This window comes from Perognathus longimembris, chromosome 27 (genome assembly GCF_023159225.1).
Source record: "Perognathus longimembris pacificus isolate PPM17 chromosome 27, ASM2315922v1, whole genome shotgun sequence".
Taxonomy (NCBI): Eukaryota; Metazoa; Chordata; class Mammalia; order Rodentia; family Heteromyidae; genus Perognathus; species Perognathus longimembris.
This window is the reverse complement of record NC_063187.1, coordinates 3417067-3435664: the sequence shown is the minus strand read 5'-3', so window position 1 is coordinate 3435664 and position 18598 is coordinate 3417067. Positions and strand designations below refer to the sequence as shown.

Here is an 18598-nt window from a genome sequence, read left to right as displayed (position 1 = left end):
GGTGTGGGGGCGGTCTGAGGTAGCCAGACGCGAGGGAGGAGCCTGCGCGCGGGCGGGGCCAGGGGGTGGGGCCTGAGCGCGAGCAGGGCGGGGTCTGAGGTGGCCGGAGGTGGGAGGGGGAGGAGCTTGAGGGTGGGCGTGGCCTACGCGCAGGCAGGGTTCTACGCGGGGGCGGAGCCTGGGAAGCGAGCGGGGTCTCCCTTGGGGGCGTGGCCTGAGGCGGGCGGGGCGAAATCTGAGGTGGCCGGACGCGGGGGTGGAGCCTGGGGTGGAGCCTGGGGTGGGCGGGCCCTTCTCGGGAGGCGGGGCCTGCGTTGGGCGGGAAGCGGGGCGGTGCGGGGGGCGGCGCCTGCGGCCGGGCAGGCAGGCGAGCGAGCGGGCGGGCGTGCGGACTGGCGCGGCGCGGCGGCGTCGCCCATCCCCCGAGCGCGGCGGGGCGGCCGGTCGGCGGCCTGGGGACGATGCTGAGGGGCGGCGACGCGGGTTGGAGCGGGCCGGGGCGGCAGGGCAGGCGGCGCCCGCGGGGGTAGGGCTCGCGGGGCCGGGCCGGGCGGGGCGCTCGGGCCGCGCTCGCTCGCCGCCTCCTCCCTGGGCGGCTGCGGAGAAGGCAGCGGCGGCGGCGGCGGCGGCCCGGGAGCAGACATGGCGGCGGACCTGAACCTGGAGTGGATCTGCTCCCTGCCCCGCTCCTGGACGTACGGGATCACCAGGGGCGGCCGCGTCTTCTTCATCAAGTGAGGATGGGGGGGGTGCGGGGCGCGGGCCGGGGGTGCGGGGTCCGGGGTGCGGGGCGCTCGCCCTTCGCCCGCGCCCCGCTCACGCCCGGTCCCCGTGTCCCCCGCAGCGAGGAGGCCAAGAGCACCACCTGGCTGCACCCGGTCACCGGCGAGGCCGTGGTCACCGGACACCGGCGGCAAAGCACAGGTAAGGCACTGGGGATGGGGGGGTCCCCCCGAGGGCCGCGCCGGGGTAGAGGGGAGACCCCGGGTTGGCGCCTCGGCTCCCGCCGCCCTCGCGGACACCGCCCGCTCCCGTCCCGATCCCGCCCCCCCCCACCCCGCCCGGGACGCGCTGAAATCTGGGGCCCCCAGCCTGGCTGTCTGCTTCCGCCCCGGAGTCCCCCGCGGACCCCGCCGCCAGCTCCGCCTCCGAAGTCCCTCCCCCCACCCCACGCGCTGCACCCTGCGACCCCACGGCCACGCGTGGCCGCCCGGCCGCCGGGCTCCTCCTTCCCGAGGGGTCCCGGGGGGGGGGGATCCCGGGGGCCCTGCAGACGCTCGGATACCTGGAACCGGCTGGGGGGTGGGGGAAGAGCCGGGCGGGTGTCCTGCACGCGGGGGAGCGGCCTCAGCCGCCGGCGATCCGGGCTCAGACCCCCCCCCCCCCACTTCCCGCCGCGGCACCAGGCGTCCACAGACCGGGAGGGCGATCCCGGGGCGCACCGACCTCCCGCGGGGCGATCCTGGGGCGCACCGACCTCCCGGAGGGCGATCGAGGGATGCACAATTTCCTCCCCCCCGAGGGCGATGGAGGGGCGCACAGACCTTCAGTAAGGGGACCGAGGGGCGCACAGTTTCCCCAGAGGGCGATCGAGGGGCGCACAGTCGCCCTGGAGCGCGATCAAGGGGCGCATAGCCCTTCCTGAGGACGATTGAGGGGAACACAGTCGTCTCTCCCCCGCCCCCCCCCCCCGCGAGGTCGATCGAGGGGCGCACACTTCTCCCTGAGGGCGATCGAGGGGCGCACAGTCTCACCCCCCGGAGGGCGATCGTGGGGTACCTCTCCCCCCAACCACACTTCCATGTGGGCCCAGTTGCTAGGCTGGAGGGACACCCAGAGATGGTTCTGGAAGCTTGCTTGAACGCCGAGGTGAGTGGAGCTGCTGGAAGGCTCGCGGTCCGGCTTGCTTTTGTCATTCTTTGTTTACAAGCGTGGTGCTTGTTTGTCTTGAGATGGAACATGTGTTCTCCGGCCGGCCGGGGCGGCCCGCCTCGGTGACTGCGGAGGCTGGAGGAGAGTTTGGGGGGTGGGGGGAGAGGAGAGGAGGGGTGAGGCCAGTTTCTGGGGCCCTGCAGGAAGAGCAAGAGAGAGAAAAAAGAGCGAGCTGCCTGCTCCTGGGTACAGAGAGAACCCTGCAACTCAGTTTCTGAGGATCTCTTTCCCAAGTTGCACAATCTGCCTCTTCTCTGAAACCCCAGAGTTCAGCAAAGGGACTAAAAGGTGTCCAGATTTGAAAGGGGTGGGGGGGGGGAAGATGGAGGAGGGAAGGGGAAGGGGGGAGGCTGGCTTAGCAAGCTGGATGAGGTTACAATTTTCTTTTTAGGGCACTTCTGACTAATGCAGCCTTATGGTTCTTAATTAACCCTGTGCGCCCGGCAGGTGTGTTGCGTGCAACCGCCTTTGGTGGGTCACATGTTTTATTTATTTCATTGAATATAAAAGATCCACGCCCATCACCATCCCATGGCATGAGTTCAGGCCGCCTGGAGTTTTGCCTATTACAAATATTCCTCCTCATTGACCCCCAGCACATGGAATATCATGTTTCCCAGGGAAAACGTTGTTTTCTCTGATGTGGTTTTGACAAGACTCTTTTTTTTTTTTAATCTGGTTTGGTTAGTTTGGACTCAGGCTTTGTGTACATACACATCGATATTTATTTACTTACATACTTTTTATTTATTTATTTTGGAGCATGTGATGAAATCCAGAGCCGTGGTCATTATAAGTAAGAGATAGCAAGGCAATACCACTGGACATTCTCAACCGTATTTGTTGGCAAGGTCACATGTCATAAGGTCAGGTTTGTTATCCCTTTACTTAGCACTTAGGTCTTCTTCCCTTTCAACCATCACATGTATCTGGATTTAGGTAGCCCCACAGGACTTTTTTGTGTGGGTATGGGTGCATGTGTCAGTCCTGAGGCTTGAACTCAGGGCCTGGACTGTGTCCCTTCTATTTTGTTCAAGGCTAATACTCTTACCACTTGAGGCACGCCTCCCCTTCTGGCTTTTTGGTGGCTCATTGGAGATGAGAGTCTCATGGACTTTCCTGCCCTGGCTGGCTTTGAACCACAATAGTCAGATCTCAGCCTCCTGAATGGCCTTGGGTTTACAGATGTGAGTCACTGACACCCAGTGAGAAAAATCTGGTTTTTCCTTTCTTTTGCTTTTGTCAATCTGGGGCTTGACCTGGGCCTAGGCAGTGTCCCTGAGCTTTTTTGCTCAAGGCTAGTGCTCTACCACTTTGAGCCACAGGCTCCATTTCCCATTTTCTGGTGGTTCATTGGAGAAAAGAGTCTCAAGGGTTTCCTTCCAGAGCTGGCTTTGAACTGTACTTCTCAGATCTCAGCCTCCTGAGTAGCTAGGATTATAAGTGTGAGTCACTGGCACCCAGCTAATCACTGATGGGCTTTTTACCTGTATTTAGAGAACTTTTCAATTGCTTTTGGGGAAATCAGATTACAGTTCCTTCACACATTCGGTGATTAGTTTCTAATGAGTATAATCATGCCATTTCATCTCAATATTGTTAGGACTTTTCTGGTATCTTGCAACTTGAATTATCATCTTTCCCAAAAAGGTTATTGTATCTGCTACTAATGTTATGCCAGTCAGCACTTGTTTTTTCCCAGTTAGAAACCTACATGAATGAAAGTAGTTGATAATGAAAATAGTTGATCATGAAAACAAAGTGGTTTGAAACTTACCTTGCTGTCCCCTGGAAGTGATACTAATTGTAACATAAATAAATATGTTTTTTAGATTTGCCCACCGGCTGGGAAGAGGCGTACACTTTTGAAGGTGCAAGATACTATATCAAGTGAGTCTTTTCATTCTGATTTTCTCCTCCTGGGTAATTCACGTTTTGTGCTCAATCTTGGTTGATGGTTTCTCCAGAGTTGACCATGTTGTTTTAGATTTATTTTTTTAATCATGCAATGTTGATTATATCCTGTAGTTTTGAAATTTGGAGAGCAGAAAAGAATGACATTCTTGGTTTTCCTGTTACTTTTTCCGCGTATTACGTGATTCGTTGATTTGAAAATTACATTGTTTGTGGCCACGGTTAGATTTTTTTGGTGCTTCTTCTGTATATATTCCTGATGAGAGAGCATTGTAGTCATTTGTCTTTAGCTATTTGGTACTTAAGAGTTTTGATGGTTGGTTGGTTATGCTAAGAGATGCGCCTTTCTTTCTCTCGTTACGTTACCGTCATTTTTTGCTTTCTTACAAGTGAATCCTGTTCTTGTGTGTTTTAATCAAATCTGTTAAGTAGTGAAATTAAGTCAAGGTAGTAAATGACACAAAAAAATGACACAAAACAAACATGGGATGGAGGTTTGGCTCGGTGGTAGAGTGCCTGCTTAGCAAGCCTCAAGCTCTGAGTTCAAACTCCCAGACCTGCCAAGAAGGAATAGCAATGACTACTGAATAGTCCCATACACATGTGAACTTTAGGTCAGTTCTGCGCAACTCATCGTGTTTTATTAGCATTTTTGTGCTTGAGTAAGACTTTTCACTAGAGCTTGAAAGAAACAGGACTGTCAGTCTCAAACTTAAAACTCGTTTTCTAGAACACTGAATTAATTTTTAATTCAACTTTACCTTAGTAGCACTTGGATACAGATGAAACGCTGGTCAGAAATATCTTTTTAAAAAATGTACTCTGTTACGGGAAGAGACTGGTAGTTTTGTGTTATCTAGTTGAAACCACTTAAGAGCTTTGTTTTGTTGTTTAAACTTTTTGTTGTTGCTGTTTTGTAAAGCTGAGTCTTGAAAGGGAATGCTTTAATAGAGCATTTGGTGGGGATTTTGATATTTCACTAGCAACGACAGATAGCCTGGGTAAAGGTGGATTTATTTCATTGGGCCAAGCAAATTATTTTGGCCAAGCGACATTTGTAACATCCTACCACATTTCCACTAAATGAGAACTACATGTGTGGCTCTTAAAAGTGTTTTAGAGGGCTGGGGATATGGCCTAGTGGCAAGAGTGCTTGCCTCGTATACATGAGGCCCTGGGTTCAATTCCCCAACACCACATATACAGAAAATGGCCAGAAGGGGCGCTGTGGCTCAAGTGGCAGAGTGCTAGCCTTGAGCAAAAAGAAGCCAGGGACAGTGCTCAGGCCCTGAGTCCAAGCCCCAGGACTGGCCAAAAAAAAAAAAGTGTTTTAGAAGGGTATTTATATAAAATGTCAGGGCAATGGGAGTGCTAGCTTGTGAACATAGGTGCCAACCACACGCATGAGACACAAAATGGAGAGCTTTTACATTGTAGACTGATGGATTTTTTTTCCTTTTATACTGTTAATTTGGAAGTCATGCCGTTGTTGGCACTATAGTGGCTGTTTCCACCCTGGCATAAAGTGTGTTTGTATTGCTGGAGAAGGGATATTTGCCCATTTTGATTGTAATGTGGATACCAGGAGAAAAGACTGCTGTGTGAATTTTGACTACTGGATGGTAAGTCTAGCCTGATCTTTCAAAAATAATGGTGGGCCTGGCTCTGGTGGCTCACACCTGTCATCCTAGCTTCTCAGGAGGCTGATGTCTGAGGCTCATGGTTTGAAGGCAGCCTGGGCAGCAAAGCCTACTCTTCCATGAACTTCCAAAAAAAAAAAAAAGCCAGAAGTGGGGCTGTAGCTCAAGTGGTAGAATGCTACCCTTGAACACAAACACTCAACAACAGCACGCTTGCCCTGAGTTGGAGCCCCAGTACACACACACACACACACACACACACACACACACACACAAATAGAAGTGGTACTTTAATTCTCAGTGGCTTAAAATCCAACTTTATTTGAGTGTCATCCCTAAGAAACTATCAGTACAATGAGGACAACATTAAGAAAGTTGTAATTATTTTACTTTAAAGATAATCTTAGTGGGGCACTGGTGGCTCACGCCTGTAATCCCAGCTACTCAGGAGACTGAGATCTGAGGGTGGAAGTTCAAAGCCAGCTGGGGCAGGAAAGTCTGTGAGACTCTCATCTCCAATGAAGCACCAGGGAACCGGAAGTGGCACTGTGGCTAAAGTGGTAGAGCACCAGCCTTGGGTGAAGAAGCACGGGCCAGTGCCCAGGCCCTGAGTTCAAGCCCCACAACTGACAGCAACAAAAAAAGATAACCTTAGTGGGTTTTAATCATACGGTATAGCCAGTAATGAAAAGGAGACATGGGGAAGGGCAGTGACGTAAGATTTATCATGTGCACTGGGCTACAATGGGAAGATAGCACTTCAGACAATCCGCCATCTCCCAGGTACAGACTTTGGGGTGGAAGGAAGAAGTCCAGGAGGGAAGTTAAAGGTGTGCAGGGGTGTGGTCACAGTTCATCTGACCTTTGAGAATTGGTGGGGCGGGGCCTGGTTACAATCAGGGCCTTTGCTGCTTGGCCAGTGGTCTGTCTCCTGGGTTCCAAGATGGCGGCGGAGTGCTTACGGGGAGAATGGCTCTATATTGGAACCCAGGGACAGAATGGGGGCCTGGCTTCCTCCTGCTACAATTAACTCACCTTGTCCACGCAAGGAGTCGCCCTCCTCAGAAAAAGCAACCCATAGGTCCCTGTTTAAAGGTATCATAAACTGACACTGCAAAAGTACTTCCTTCTGAAATGGGGGCTGCTACAGAACTTTCTGGCTCACTAAGCTTCTTCTATATAAACGAACCATTTACAAAGCCGGGATTTGCTGAATGGGAGGGGTTACAGGAAAGCCTGCTTTCCTCACAGATTGTTGACACTCCTAAGTAAGGCTGTAATATCCTAGAAACTAGGCCCTTTCACTGTGAGGAACAATTAGAGACCCTTTCTTATTCTAATACAAGGGCACTGTTTTTATCTTAAACTGATGTTTACAGGATAGGGGAAGTAATCTAGAAAGCCATTGTCTTCCTTTGTTCCCCAGCACTTAATAATAAAAGAAAAGTACTACACACTAAACAAGCCTGCAGGAATTTATAGAACTTAGATTCTACAAAGACAGCCCAGTGAGAAACAGCAGGAACGTAGAGCTATATTTAGAATATTTCCAGTAGAAGAAAGAGTGGCCCGAAGTAGGGAAATGATGGATACTGGTGGATGTTTTTCGATTGTTTCTTTGGTGAGGGAGGGATGGTGTGAGCCCCTTAAAGTTGGTTCACCTGGAAAGAAAGAAGGAAGATAGAAAAGCCAGGCACTAGTAGCACATGCCTATAATCCCAGTTACTTAAGAGGCTGAGATCTGAGGTTTACAGTTTGAAGCCAGCTTGGGCAGGCAAGTCCTTGAGACTCTTCTATCCAATTAACACCGAAAAGCTGAAAGTGGAGCTATGACTTAAGTGGTAGAATGCGAACAGGGAGCCAAAAAGCTTAGGAACAGCACCTGAGCTCGAGTTCAAGCCTCAAGACAAGCACAAGAAAATCTAAGTCCCTGGGCATCATACCTGTGGTCCTAGCTACTCAGGAGGCTGAGAACTGAGGATCGTGGTTCAAAGCCAGCTCAGGCAGGAAAGTCCTTGAGATTCTTATCTCCAATGAACCAGTCAAAAACTGGAAGTGACACTGTGGCTCAAAGTGGTAAGAGTGCTAGCCTTGAGCAAAGAGCTCAGGGACAGCACCCAGGCCCCTAGTTCAAGCCCCACACCAACAAAAAGAAAAAGAAAAAAAGTCAATGAAGGACACGCTGCCCTTCTGTGTTCTGAATCTGTTGTTCTCAGACCTGTTTCTGCTTTGCCTGTCAAGTGTGCAGTACACTGAACTCTAAAATTATTCCTCTCCTGGAAAAAAAGAGACACTGGTGGCAAGTTGCCACAAAGAAATTAGCAGTAGAGAATATGTTGGTATTGAGGCTCAGTCTCAATGAGTGGGAAGGGAGAGAAAGTCTTTAAGCCTAAAGCCACAGGCGCTGCCTTCTACCTTCCATCCTGTTTGTGAATTTGTTTGAATTTTATTCTGCGCCAGGAATTTACAGCATTCTAGGAAATGATGAAAACCACCAGGTACCAAGAAGACAATGAAAGATATAAGCTACTTACTTAGCTTCTCACAGGCTTGAATGCTGGTCTCTCTAAGCCCTGTAAGGAGCCAGACTTGTGTCTGTTGCTGCTCTCCGTGGCTACCTTTCCTTGTAAGGGGCATGTATGCATACCTTCTCCACTGAGCTCCGCAGAGGCTAAGAATAACTTGAGCTAAGTCACCAGAGTCCTGAACAGAGTCATTGTCCTAGAGATTTCAGTTAGATCCTCCTTGTACACCCTGTGAACACTGCTTCTTTAATCCATCTTGAACTCAGGGCCTGAGCACTGTCCCTGAGCTTCTTTTTGCTCAAGGCTAGCACTCTACCACTCGATCCACAGCCCCACTTCTGGCTTTTTCTATTTATGTGGTGCTGAGGAATCAAACCCAGGGCTTCATATATATGAGGCAAGCACTCCACCATTGAGCCACATTCCCAGTCCCCCTTTATATTTTTTTTATAAATGATATACATATGTACATACATACATATAATACTTTTTTAATGGGAAAAACTAAATTTTCAATTTACCCAAAGCTAGCCAGCCTCTAGATTATTTTGTTACGTGTATATGTAAATGCATATACACAGGGTTTGGGGTTTATCAGTCCTGGGACTTGAACTCAGGACCTAGGCACTGTCCTTGAGCTGCTTTTGCTCGAGGCTAGCTAGCACTGTACCACTTGAGTCACAGCACCACTTCCGGATTTTTTTGTTTATGTGGTCCTAAGAAATTGAACCCAGGGCTTCAGGCATACTAGGTAAGCACTATATCACTGAACCACATTCCTAACCCAAAGTGGAGCTTTAGATACTCCCATTTTCTCACTGGAAATCAAATCCTAACCCATAAAGTACAGAGATAATCTTCTATACTTGAAAGTTACAGACCTTGGTTGCTCCACCTTGAAAATGGAGCTTAATGGTTCTTTGATGACAGACGGGCGAGGTAGCTTAAATGGATATGTCATTCACCCCACTGAGCTTTACTATGGTTTGGTTAACTTCAAGTGCTGGGCGAATGGAAAACAGCACACTCCCTAAATAGCTAGAAACTTGGTTTTCATTCTTTAAAGGTCGTTGACTTGCATGGCAGAAATAGGGGTGAAACCACACATCTTGCATACTAGTAAAACCATACCGAGTTTGTGAGGTTCTATCTCCATATTGTGCTTTTCTTAAAATATAAGTTCTGAAAGTTGAACTTTTTCTTGGATGTGCAAATAGAACAATGTTTGAGTTGGACTAATGAGGTTTGATTTTTGATAGCTGGAATGCTATGAACGCGTTCTGAGAATTGTAAAATACCTACAGTGAGAGGATTTCTGGTATGAAAGTCATTGAAGGTTGCCAGAGAGGGAAGAAAATTCTAGTTCTTTATAGAGAATCAGAGTTCCACATATGATTCTGGGCATCATGAGCTGAAGGCTTACACCTGTCATCCCAGCTACCCACGAGACTGAGATCTGAGGATTGAGGTTCAAAGCCAGCTTAGGCAGGAAAGTCTGCAAGAACTCCTAATTAATCACTAAAAAAGCCAGAAGTGAAGCTGTGGCTCAAGTGGTATAGCATCAGCCTTGAGCAAAAAAGCTAAAGGACAACACCTGGGCCTTGAGTTCAAACCCCAGTAGACATACACATGCACCAAGAACTTGCCATATGAATATTAGAGGATATTAATTTTTCTTGATATTTAAAATTGTTAGGAGTTTAGTACTTTATACGCAGGTTTTTATTTTTTTAATTATTAGAGCAATATAATGCTTGGGAAAAATCCAGGGACATTGTATTCATGGCAATGTGTAATTCTTCATCCATATTAAGCACTTATGCAAATTTGTTGGGTATGAGATGTCTGAATGAAGCTCTCAAGGTCACTGTGTTGCTATGCAGATTGGTAGCCTGGCACTAGCAATGTATTATTCCAGGGGCTGGGAAGGTGGCTTAGTGGTAGAGTGTTTGCCTAGCATGCATAAAGCCCTGGGTTCGATTCCTCAGTACCACATACACAGAAAAAGCCAGAAGTGGTGCTGTAGCTCAAGTGGTAGAGCAGTACCCTTGAGCAGAGAGAGGCTCAGGGACAGTGCCCAGGCCCTGAGTTCAAGCCCCAGGACTGGCAAAAAGAAAATACAATGTATGGTTTCCTATAACAAGCTGTTTAATAAATGCCAAAAACCAAAAAGCTGTCGACTAGTCTGTGGCTTGCCTTTTTTTTTTGGTGGTCTGGCACCGGGACTCAAAGTCTTGATTCAGTGCTTTCGCTCAACGGCTGGCAATCTACCACCTGAGCCACACATCCAACCCCTGGCTTGTCACCCTTTACATTCACTGGAGGAATTGAGGAAGGCCAACACACACACACAATGCTACCCTAGCTTCTTTGGATCCTCTAGTCCAAGTAACAGACATAGGAAGGAGAAAGGCAAGGGAACCAATGTGATACAAACAAATTTGTACAGTGTGTGGTGCCAGAACAGGACAGTGTATCATAAATACCATGCAGTTATCAGCTGCATTCACAGTTTCAGATGCATTCTAGAATGGAATTTTTGGTTTTGGTTTTTGTACCTGCCTTGGGCTTGAGCTCTCAGTCCCTGTACCTGTGACATCCCTCAGTGGGGTTTGTTAGATGTGTGGAATCACCGGGAGGAGGGAAGGGGCCGGATCAGATGGACTGATGGACTGACTTGGTAGCCCAAGCCGTAGGGAGTAGGCCTGGGGCCATGGCTGGCATTCTGATGGATTGATAGGGGAAACCCTCAGGGCTTGATGGGAGCAGATAACTTGGGCTGCTGGTTGTAGTGTATGCTCATCAAGAACGGGCTGGATGGGTTAGGGAGTTAGGAATGCTGTTTGGAGACACTGTCTTGCCTTCAAGCAACAGGCAGGATTTTTTCCCCGTAGGCACACCCATGCAGTTGTGTTCTGGGATAAAGGGAAGGATTTTAGAGATATTTTTCGCAGGCAGCTTGGATCCCGACAGGGGCAAGCCGGAACGGAAAGAGAGCCACACCGGGTCTGTTGACATAACCTCTGATCTGGTCCCTTGAGTCAGATTAGTGACTGGGAGTCGGGGGAGGGGAGCCACTGATCAGAGATCTGACAGTGGAGGCCGCAGACCTTAAGGGTAGAAGGTGGCTCAGTGGTAGAGCGCTTGCCTAGCATGTATGAAGCCGTGGGTTCGACTCCTCAGTACCACATAGACAGAAAAGGCCAGAAATGGAGCTGTGGCTCAAGTGGTAAAAAGTGCTAGCCTTGAGCAAAAAGAAGCTCAGAAACAGTGCCAGGCCCCGAGTTCAAGTCCCAGGACTGGGGTGGGGGTGGGGGGACGGATCTTGCTGAGCTCAGAAGCTGACAGACAGAAGGGCCAGAGGTGACTTCTTTGGGTCTGAATGGCTACTAAGAATGATGGTGCCCTAGACATGAATTAGTGTGGGGGGGGAGGGAAAGATAGACTGACAGACATAGAGGGGAGGGACAGACTGACATTGTATGGGGATAAAGCTAATGATGCTTTGGGTTTGGAGCTGCTTGTCTTGCGGGACCTAGCATTCATTTAGGTGGCTAAAAGTTTGCTCACACACACACACACACACACACACACACACACACAAAATCCAACATTCTCTTCTCTCCCATCTGTCACACACAAGCCAATGTAACCTTTTCCTCTGCCCACCATCCTGTCTCAGCTCTACTTCAGGATCCACCTACCTCTGTATAGATTCAAACCATGAATTGCATCTTTGCCCCACTAATTATTCACTCAACAAATACTGTTGCTGGGGGCTCACACCTGTCATCCTAGCCACCCATGCGACTGAGACATTAGGATCACGGTTCAAAGCCAGCCTGGGCAGGAAAATCCATGAGACTCTTATCTCCAGTGAACCACCAAAAATCCAGAAGTGGAGTTGTGGCTCAAGTAGTACAGCTGCTAGCCTTGAGTCTAAAGCTAAGGGATAGTGCCCAAGGGTACTGAGTTCCAGCCGTGGACCAGCACTACCCTGGAGAAGTACTCTTTGTTATGTATTCTTTGTTATGTACCAAATGCCTTAGGCTTTGTGCATGAAACAGACATTAGGAGCTTACAGTTTGTTGACTTAGTGACTGGGAGGAAATGCAAATATTAATCTATAACGGCCATGATAAATGCTACCAAATATGTGTGTGTATTTATTCTTTCTGCTTGTTGTTGTTGGCTGTAGGGCTTGAACTCAGGGCCTGGGCACTGTCCTTGAGCTCTTTAGCTCAAGGTTAGCACTGTACCACTTAGAGACTCAGTCACTTCCTGTTTCCCGGTGGTTCTTATGCTCAGAGTAGGGAGTACAGAGCCCAGGCCAAGTCACCTGACAGATGGAGAATAAAACAGCATCACCCACCACCCACCCATCGGAAGCAGAGCCCTAGGAAGACGTGGGGTGGGGTTGGAAACCCAGAGGAGTGACCCGGTTCTGTCCTTTTCCAGCCTAACCAACTGGTTTTGATGATGATTTCCGCTGCGGAAGGCTTTGCAGTTAGTTAATCATTCACACATGCCCTCCTCCCTTCCAGTTGTTTCTCTTCAAAACATTTCTTGACTCCTGTGCTTTAGTGATCTGGGGATAGGAACAAACAAAAAAGAGACCCAGGAGCTTTGTGTGTCTGGGGAGCGGATGACGAGGGACAGAATGTCAGACAGAAAACTAAACCAGAAGTACCCTGCAGAGGGTGCTAGAATGGGTAAGTACTATAAAGAAAACAAACCTGGGAACCCAGGGTGGGGCCGATTGGGACTGGACTGACAAGGTGGGCGGGGTCATGACCACACCAGGGCCTCATTGGCTGATACTTAGGCAGTAGGCGGGCCCTGCCGGCTGGAGGGAAGGTGACTTCCCCCTTTGAAATTTAATGGTGGTGTTAAGAAGGGATTGGGGGCTGATTGGTGGCCCCCAGGTTTTGTCCCCTTCTCGTTCTTGTTTTTACCTCTATAGGATTGGGATTAAGTAATTGTATAAAGACCGTTATTTCTTTTAGGCTACCAGTGGTTAGAAGTTATGAGAGCAATTTGAAAAATGGGAAGGGAGAAAAAGAGACAAGACTGTATTAATGAAATAAGCATTACCTTTTGTTTTGTTTTGTGTTGCTTGGTTGTTGGACTTCACCTCCGGGCCTGGGGTTGTTGTGCCTGAGCTTTTTAAACCCTCTGAGGTTCTACCACTTGAGCCACAGCTCCACTTCTGGATTTTAGGTGGTTCTCTGGATATAAGAGTCACATGGACTTTCTTGCCTGGGTTAGCTTTGAACCACGATCCTTAAATCTCAGCCTCCTGAGTCACTGGGATTACAATCGTGAGCTACCAGTGTTCACATATTTTAAAAAGTGCATAAAGCTGGACCCTATGGTTCACACCTGTCATTCTAGCTACTCAGGAGATTGAGATCTGAGGACCAAAGTTTGAAGCCAGCCTGGGCAGAAAAGTCCCTGAAACTCTTATCTTCAATTATCCACCACAAAAATAACCTGGATGTGGAACTGTGGCTCAAAGTATATTAAGACTCAAGAAAACACTTGTTTTTGCTGGTTTCTCTGTACTCCAGGTTGCAGATACATTTCACGAATGGCAATCCTGGCTGTAGTTCCTGTCCTTTAGCTTCAGCTTTTTTCAGAGTAGATCCCCAGTGGATATTTGCGGATTGCATGGAAGTGATTTACTCCTTACACTAGGACTTCATGTTGCTCGGAAGCCTCGTGCTTTTGACTCTTTCTGAAAGTTAAATATTCTGCCCCTGTGATGTGTGCCTAGCCTAGCACTAATTCCCCAGTCATCCGATTCTCCAGTTTGGTGAATGTGATTCCACCAGGAGGGGAGGAAATAACTCAGAAGTGAAGTCCCTTTCCTGCTTTCCCATGCGTGTTGCCCATTCTTTTCCCCTTCATGCACACAGCTTCATGGACAAGTATATGATTTCTGATAAAAAAAATGGATTGCCCTCAATGTGCTGTTCTTTAATTTTAATTTCATTGCTCATGGGGTTTGAACTCAGGACCTGGGCACTGTCCCTGAGCTCCGTTTTGCTCAAGGCTAGCGTGCTCTACCACTTGGAACCTCAGCTCCACTTCCAGTTTTCTGGTAGTTAATTCGAAATTAAGAGTCTCACAGACTTTCCTTCCCAGGCTGGCTTTGAATCACAGCCCTCAGACCTCAGCCTCCTGGGTAGCTAGGATGACAGGCGTGAGCCACTCGTACCCGGCTCTTTAATAGTAGCCAGAGGTCAGCCTCACAAACTACCATCAGCAGCTGGGGGGTGGGAGGAGGTAGGCAACTTAGCACTCCCCCACTATCAAATATTTACTTCCATTGATTTCCCCTCCGATTTCCTAAATTTGAGCAATTTCTAAATTCAGCTCTTTAATAATGGGCAGAGAGAGAAACTTTTAGGTCATGTGAAAATACTTTTAGCAAGTTGCTAGTAGAGGTGTAATTATTGGGTTATACCATGTGTTTGTTTTGACTTCATAACTACACAACATCCTACTAAACGCTCTACCTAAAAAGCCTCAAAGATAACAGTCCAGTCACCTCCTGAACTCCTTCAAGAATCGGGGTGAGGTCAGCTGTTAGGGCCATTTCAGATCATCACCTTCAGAATGTTTTGTGATTTTGCCACATACGGTTTATTACCAAGTACTTTTCTATGCCAGTAAGTCCCTGCACAGCCGAATGGGAGGCCAGCCTGTGTTCTAGCCCAGTGATGCGTGTGGTAGCACCTGAGTTTAACCATCCTTAAGTCTTGTGTGGATTTGCACGGCTTTTATTTCTTGCATGAATTAGTATACAGGCCTGCCATTCTTAACCATTCTTTGAATTAATGGATAGGCAGGTATTTATTTGTTTCGATGTCTGGCCGGATGTCTTAGCAGAGGCCTTTACAATGTTGTTGTTGTTGTTGTTGTTTATGCCAGTCCTGGGGCTTGAACTCAGGACCTGGGCACTGTCCCTGAGCTTCTTTTGGCTCAAGACTAGCACTCCACCCCTTCAGCCACAGTGCCACTTGTGGCCTTTTCTGAGTAGTTTATTGAAGATAAGAGTCTCACGGACTTTCCTGCCCATGCTGGCTTTGAACCTCGGATGTTTGACACATTCCTAAAGCTTGCTTGCTCTTGGTTGGTGGTGATTGGAAAGTGAAAGTGAGTGTACGTAGAGAATTGTGTATGAAGGAAAGGAGGAAGGAGTTGAGGCCAGGGGACAATCTGGGTCTTTGACTGGTCTCTCGGGTAATAGAAACAGTCCTGGACAGAGTCCTGTACATCTGAGACCACTGAGTCCTGGAGTTCTGAGTTGCTGTGGTCAGGCCGTGGTTCGGTACATGGTCACTGTGGTCGGGCGTGGTTCTGTGTCTACCCCATCTGCCTAGTGATGAAATGAGCCACATTGTGTATCAGCCTCCTCTTGTGCAAATGAGGAGGGTGTGTTTCTTGCCTCACCTGTTCAGTCTGTAGGCTGAGACGTGAAGAGGACCTGCTGGGAACCTGTAGAGCTGGAGTCAGTCCATGGGAGCTAGTCCTGACTCTGGGTGTGTAAAGAAACACACCTCTCTCCCTCCCCATCCTGGAGCCCCCAGGTCGCCAGGCGGGTGGGTTGAATCCAGACCTCAGACAGAGGATCTGTGAAGGTCCCATAGTAAGCCTCACATCCTAGAAACGAGGAGTGACTTCCAGTTCATTCGTTTGTGCTCTAGAAATCTCCAGCCAGCCATGCTAAGAGAACTTCCCTTAGAAAGCCAAGCCGCTCTGCTCTGGGGCTGCAGTGTGCATGAAGGTCTTGTGCAGGAGGGAGGATTTGAAGTGGTGGTGGTGGGGGGGTGTCTCTCCTTGGGCAGGCAATTTTGAATGTAGGCGTTGCTGATCTTTGGGGGTGGGGGGGAGCCCTCTATTTTGTAAGTTTTGAAACTGAATGAGTTTCACTGCGGGAGAAATTATTAGCATCAGTGAAGGCAGTGGGGAGGGGGAGGGACGGGAATGCTCCGAACCCCTCATCATGAATAAGAAAACTGGGGTTGCAGCAGTGCTAAGTACCAGGTTAGAGGATTGTGAATGTATTAATAGTCGGTTTTGCAGAGGTGCAGGGAATGTTGTCAGGTCGGGCACACAGCACTGACTGGCACAGGCTAAACCCATGCCCAGTGGGAGAGAATAACCCCACGGGTTGGGAAGGAGAGGAAGCCCCGGCTGAATACCGGGTATAATGAAGAGCCCCACGGTGCTTGTACCTGTTATGCATAAATACAAGCCCCTGCGCTGAGTGGACAGTGCCAAAGGCCAGGTTCAAACCTTCAAATAGGGGCCGGGAAGGTAGCTCAGCGGTAGAGTGCTCGCCTAGCATGCATGAAGCCCTGGGTTCGATTCCTCAGTACCACGTTCACAGAAAAAGCCAAAAGTGGAGCTGTGGCTCAAATGATAGAGTGTTCGCCTTGAGCACAAAGACACTCAGGGGCAGTGCTCAAGCCCTGAGTTCAAGCCCCAGGATGTTGTAAGTATGCCGCCAATGAGGCCTCTCTCTTGCTTTTAGCCTTTTTCACCCAAGGATGCCACTGTACCACTTAAACCACAGCTCCACTTCCAGCTTTTTGCTGGTTGATTGGCAGTAAGGGTTGCAGGTTTGTCTGCCCAGGCTGCTTTTAAACCAATATCCTCCAGTCCTGACCTCCTGAGTAGCTAGGATTACAGGTCTGAGCCACAGGCGCCTGGCCAAGGAGTTTCTTGGTGTTGAAAACGGGTTAAGAAGACTTGTCAATTGACCAGATTTTTTTCTTTAAAGGCAACAAAGGAATTTTGTAATACCTAGCTAGCTATAGGGTCGTTTTTATCATAATCTATATCCTATTTATTATGAAAACTCTACAGGGAAAAAACAACTTTCATCATTTCAATCAATAGAAGGACTTTTCCACAGCCACGTCAAGCTGACAAGGAAAACTTCGTGAATAATTAATAATAATAATACATTAATAATGAATAATTCAGCTGCTGTTCATACAGTTTGGATGATAGTCCGGAGAAATGACCCCATGTAGCAGACGAGTTATGTTCTCGTGTGCCGTTCATTTTTGCCAGGCACACATGGAAAAGCTCAGTCTGGATTATAGAACAGGGTTTGTTACTGTTTAGTAAAACATGGCCAAACAACAGCTGGGAACAGAGTCCTAAAGAGTGAATCTGGGCCTTTTAGACTTAGCAAAATTGCCTTAGCTCTAGTTTTTACTGACTCTCTTGGTTGAAGCATTTGGTCTAGTCGTTACCGTAAAATATTGTAGGAGGGCTGCGAACGTGGCTTTCATGGTGGAGGGCTTGCCTAGCATGCACGAAGCCCTGGGTTTGATTCCTCAGTACCACACCCACAGAAAAAGCTAGAAGGGGCACAGTGTGTGGCTCAAGTGGTAGAGTCCTAGCCTTGAGCAAAAGAAGCTTCCAGACAGTGCCCAGGCCCTGAGTTCAAGCCTCTGTGATAGTTCCTTATTCATGGTTTCATTTCAGTCGTGTACAGTTCCCAAATGATATCACTTTGCTTGATGAATAGCTTGCATGTGCTAGCTTCACATTTTTAAATGCATTTTCTGGATGGAGTCAATGCTAGCCTTCTCCTAAACCTGTTTGTGCTGCGCAAATGAGCCTCCAGCCTGTGGGTTTTGTTCTGTTCAAAGCAAGGTCCGGTGGGGGTAAATAAAACCTTCAATTGGGAGCGGTGGAAATCAGAACTCAAAAGTATTGAAAACACTTCTTAAATCTAAGCATGGCCTCAAGGGCTGGGTAGAAGGTTTTGGAGTGTTTGCTTTTTATGTCTGGTCACATGTGCGTGCTCACATAGTCATTTGTGCGCATTTGGCAGGGGCAGCCATTTTATTACCGCAGGTTGGGTGACATCAAGGTGACCTTCAAGGTGACCTTCAGGAACATGGGCTGGGGCTTACACTGTTGACTGTGGTCCCTGGGCTCTGGGCTCAGTCAACACACTGTCTTGGGGCCTTCTTCTAAAGCCCAAATAATAATTCTGTACTGCTGTTTTATCTTTTACATCTCCTGAACTGGATTATTTTTAGGACTCTAGAGTCTCAGGATTGTTTGTTGGCAACATTACTGGAGATTGGGGTGCTGTCTCTGTGGTTTTTCTGGTTGTTGTTTTTGTTGGTCAGGGGGCTTAAACTCGCCCTGGGTGCTGTCCCTGAGCGCTTTTGCCCAAGGCTAGCACTTCCTGATTTCTGGTGGTTCCTTGGAGATAAGAGTCTCACAGAAGGCCCTGGACTGGCCCCCCCCCAAAAAAAGATTTCAGGCATGAGCCACTAGCATCTGGCTCAACAAAAATGTTCAAAGAAGCCTTTATTTGCTAAAGGTACCAAAAGTAAATTCACACACCCAAAATTCTAGTGGCAAGAGTGCTTGCCTCGTATACATGAGGCCCTGGGTTCAATTCCCCAGCACCACCTATACAGAAAACGGCCAGAAGGGGCGCTGTGGCTCAAGTGGCAGAGTGCTAGCCTTGAGCAAAAAGAAGCCAGGGACAGTGCTCAGGCCCTGAGTCCAAGCCCCAGGACTGGCCAAAAAAGAGTCTCACAGGCT

General features: G+C 48.7%; 1 protein-coding gene across 1 annotated transcript in view; it reads left to right on the top strand.

The window, feature by feature from the left end:
* Window positions 1–562: 562 nt before the first annotated feature.
* The window catches only part of Plekha5 (pleckstrin homology domain containing A5), a 101501-nt gene continuing 83465 nt past the window's right edge, over window positions 563–18598 (top strand). Inside the window, 3 exon segments of the mRNA XM_048335274.1 lie at window positions 563–734; window positions 845–924; window positions 3765–3822. Coding sequence (XP_048191231.1) covers window positions 643–734; window positions 845–924; window positions 3765–3822 — 230 coding nt within the window. The 5' untranslated portion in view covers window positions 563–642.